The 4296-nt window shown below is 37.7% G+C and overlaps 1 protein-coding gene across 1 annotated transcript; it reads right to left on the minus strand.

Annotated features, from left to right (window-relative positions):
* Nucleotides 1-225: 225 nt before the first annotated feature.
* On the minus strand, nucleotides 226-2045 carry LOC144663810 (adenosine receptor A3-like). Its single transcript, XM_078524871.1, has one exon. It carries the CDS (start codon nucleotides 1985-1987, stop codon nucleotides 1064-1066), a length of 924 nt encoding a protein of 307 aa, XP_078380997.1. The 5' UTR covers nucleotides 1988-2045; the 3' UTR covers nucleotides 226-1063.
* Nucleotides 2046-4296: the final 2251 nt, after the last annotated feature.

Consider the following 4296-nt stretch of genomic DNA (forward strand, 5'->3'; position numbering starts at 1 on the left):
ATTTTAATAATCATACTGCATGAGCGGTTACCTTATCTTCACATCTATAGATAACATTCATGCTATCTTAGCAATACTTTTTTCTTTGTTAGATATCTTTCAAAAACTTATCTTTATCGTTTAAGTATTTTCAGGCTAAAACAGCTGTCTTTACCGACCATATAATTGCGGTGGACGCGACATTTTGGAGCAGGCAATCAAGTTTTATTTTTATACATTTGTTCAAAATTAAGCGCCCTTAGTTTTAGCTAAAACGACCGGCCAATTTTTACATGCATTTTTATCGCGTAAACGATATTTGAACGTGTCATATTGTTTCAGTTTTCCCTATTACATAGTGTAAGTACATTTTTCGACGGTACAAATTACTATGCTTTGCCTCTTCGACTTAGCGTTCACATGAAATTAATTACAGGTTCCTTTGGCCAAGGAAGGAGCATGTTTTTCGAATTGTGTGAACGTTTTCAGTTCAGACAGTAACTTTTTCACTTTCCTGAATATGTAAAGAATAAAAAGTCAGCGAGACAGGCAAAACCTCGGAACAGATCACTTTCTTGATAACTTTAGAGTTCGTAAAAGAGCCTGGGGACTTCAATTGGACGCCGCTGTAGCAAGCTCTCGGCGTGCAAGACTGCAACCTTAATTGTTCTTCTGGGTTGTCCGTTTTCCTAGCACACGTTCATTGCCGGCGAGTCTTGAATAATAATTGTTGATATAAATTGCGGCCGACCTCTTTTTAATAGCGTTCATTTAAATATAGCTGAGCCCAAAGTAGAGTGAATCTTGTCCTTCTGTACCATGCTATGTTGACTAGACTTCTACTCTGCTCAGTTTTCTGTGGTAAAAAAGTGTTGGATTGACTGCGACGCTGGTAGATATTTTTTATACCCCAGATTGAGATTGAGGGTTTCATAGGATATCCAGAAGGCTACATGAATTACGGCGATACTCGTCTGAGAGAAGAATTCACTTTTAGCCGCAGAAATTCTGTTTCTCGGATTGTCTTGTATCTCACTCTCGACAACAGGGCTGGGACTCGATCAGTGACGCATCTCAATAAGGTCTAGGATGATGCACAACAGTTCAATTGTCTGATTGTGTCTTTCACTGCTTGTCTCACTTCTCGGATTTTCCAACAGTAAAGGATGGGGTTCAGAGATAAGTTTAAATAAAGAAGAGAAAATACAAAAAGGAGTCCTGCTTCTGGCAGTGTTATTCCACCAAAAAGCAATAGCATTCCATAGACACTGAAGGGAAGATAGCAGGCAAGTAGCGCCAACTGCACCCATGCTATGCTGGAAACTGTCCTCTTGTATCGCACTATATTAAGTGGAATTTCTCCTTCGTTTGCCGGTTGTGCTTGGTGGACGAGTGGCTGAGATTGATTTTGATGATGGTGGAGACGGAGATAGATCTTGATGTAAGAACAGAGTGAGATCAGCAGACAAAGTGTGATCAAAACAATGAATACAAGTACAGTCATTAAAACTGTGTCTTTACCAAACCGCAGCCATCCACCTAACGCGAAACTCAGTAACCAAAAACAAATTATGACCGCTCGCACTCGCCTCAATGTTAAAACGTGTCTGTATCTCAACCCCAAATAGAGAGCGAGAAGTCTGTCTACACTTATTGCGGTTGAAACCAAGATCGATACTCCACACAAAACAACAGTTGAAACAATAAGTACTGCTCCAGTAACATCGGTATCGGTTTGAATACGCATCAGAAAGACAGTCAAGAGTGGTTGCGAAATAAGGCCAACGCAAAGATCAGTGACTGCCAGACATCGAAACAAGAGTTTTGTCGAAGGATAAATAGAAGTCACTTTATGAAGTGCTATCAGGATTAGAGCATTGCCCACGGATGTGGTGATGGAGAGAAAAATGTTCATGGCTGCGAGAAATACGTCTACGCCTGCTGGTGCACGTGATTGTTCTCCTTTGAATGTTGAGTTGTTTTCATCTGCAGCAGTTAGGTTTGACATCGTTCTTCGTGGTCAGTACTTAGACAGAACTTGACTACTTTGTTGTTAGCCTGATGTTTTTAAAAATGTTTCGCCGAATGGTATGACTAATTGTGCCTTTTATGACCATTATTGATGGGTTTCAGTATTAATTTTTAAAAGCCCGGCGATTAACCAATGAGAGATCGTATTTGTGGTATTTTACTTTTAAATCTTGCTTATCCGTCGTGGGTTGGTCTTGTAGAAATGGGCAACTAACATGCTGTGTTTATTGTTTGTTTAAGGTCGCGTAGGACCCTTTCTCATTAATTTATTCATTAGACAAATTTCTTGTTGGAGTGCTATCTTGTAAAGCTTTAATTCACTACATTTTGAATATCGATTCTTCTAAAATTTAATAAGGATACTCAGGGATAATGGAATTACATCATGATTGACCTTTTACTGAGAGATGAACGTTGTCTGTGATGTTACAAGCCCTTAAAAGTTTAACTGAAGATAATGCGATTTTGTGTCCAAGTTTTCAGCTAGCACAGCGCACCAAATTAAATGATTATATAGCCTAGTGATAAATCGTAACTTCTTTTGTGCTCCCACTAGAACGAAATTTTCGATTTTAAAAACTGCTACAAGTTAATGGCTTCTAAGAGAGTAAAAATGTAAAATCTAAACTTTGAAACATGCTATCTTCATTTTGAGAAGGAAATTTAAAATTCGCTCTAGCCAGAGCACAATAGAGTACACCAAGTTTATGTTCCTCGCGAATCAACTTTTGAAATTCTATATAGGCGGAGAAAACTTGGACACAAAATTGCAGGATTTTCCGCTTCCGAAGACCTTCCGAGTCAATGTTTACAACAACGTGTGATATATCCAAAGCTGTGAATCTAATTATGATAATTCTCTATGTTCCAGCCCACGTGGCACAAAGCTGAGAACAATTACTAGTAATTTGTACAAAAAAAGTTTAAAAACAAACATTTTCAAGAATATTTCGTTGGTTGTCGGCTTCAGTCGTCCTACAGTTCGTGCATACTCTTAAAATAAATACATACTAATAATTGGAAGGGTCCTGCGCGACCTTTTAAGGTTATTAAAATAAGCAAGAACTATTGGAAATAGACACTCACAAAATAGCATCGTACGTGTTAACATGCAAGTTTCTTGGAGAAAAGGTTGATATTACAAATATAAATAGTTTGTAATCCAAGCAATTAAAATAAAGATTACATTTGTTTTCTTTTCTTCTCACGTCAACACGTTTCACAAGCTACGCTAGCCTGAATTTCAGACATCCCTTTGTGTTCTTACTACAGTCCGTAAGCGTTTTGTTTGTGTATCGGCTTCGAATGTCGCCCATTTGAAAGAAATTCTCGTCAAATCGAATTTACATGGACAGCAAAAAACGTTTTCAAAAGAAGGGAACAATTCACCATTTCTTGCTTGAGAGTTTATGCGAGCTAGAAATCATGACAGATTGCACGCGATTGATACACTATCCGCAAATAAAACCTAACCTAACCTACCTTTTTTCCAGGGAATAGCGACGTAGTTTTAGGGTATGTAATTTGACGTGGTATTATCATAATACAGTTTGAATTCCGTGCGCACTATTCTGATTGGTTAAACAAAACCTAAGTTTTTATCAGGATATACAATATCCAGAAAATTGTCGTCTGTTTGCCAAAACCTTGATGGATGAAGCTGAATATGATTTCAACAAAACTTGATATATTGTGACAACAACCTGCTATAATAAGATTATTATTGGTGCAAAAACATTATTTATTATGATGCTTCCTTTCAGAATAAGTTAACAGGAAGTCCAAAAATCATTTTAAATTATTTTTATTTGAGAAGGAGACTGCAAGCTTTCGCCTTTTCGGACACGATGTTTGTTGTTTCCTAGAAGTGTTAAAATAAATTGATTTTGAACAGATTGATGTTGAAGAAATTTATGTTGAAGAGACTTCTGAAAAAAATAACAAAGATTATATCACAACACAATCTAATTTATGCGGTGCCACATTAATTATCTTTGAGAATAATTGAAGCACGTGCTAGTCAGCCTGATTGGATCAGAAAACAAGCTATTTATGGCGTATTGTACTAATATCGGCCTCTTTTGCCAGTGTAATTTCCGAGCTGCGTTCATTGTTAGTTCTGTTGACAAGCAAATCAATTTTTATCAGGAGCCATAATCGGGGACGGAGACCGTAAGCGCGCGATTGAGGTTGTCCCCATGATATGGAACAATTGTGCTATTTTTAGCACAAATTGCGCCATCTTCAACGTCATAAACCGCGCGAATACACGCAAAATTGCGCGGA

Source organism: Oculina patagonica, chromosome 8 (assembly GCF_052425735.1).
Source record: "Oculina patagonica isolate OP01 chromosome 8, crgOcupat, whole genome shotgun sequence".
NCBI classification, from domain to species: Eukaryota; Metazoa; Cnidaria; class Anthozoa; order Scleractinia; family Oculinidae; genus Oculina; species Oculina patagonica.

Bases quoted from the DNA above. Each gene is read 5' to 3' on its own strand.
- LOC144663810 (XM_078524871.1), bottom strand. From the start codon at position 1,987: ATGTCAAACCTAACTGCTGCAGATGAAAACAACTCAACATTCAAAGGA.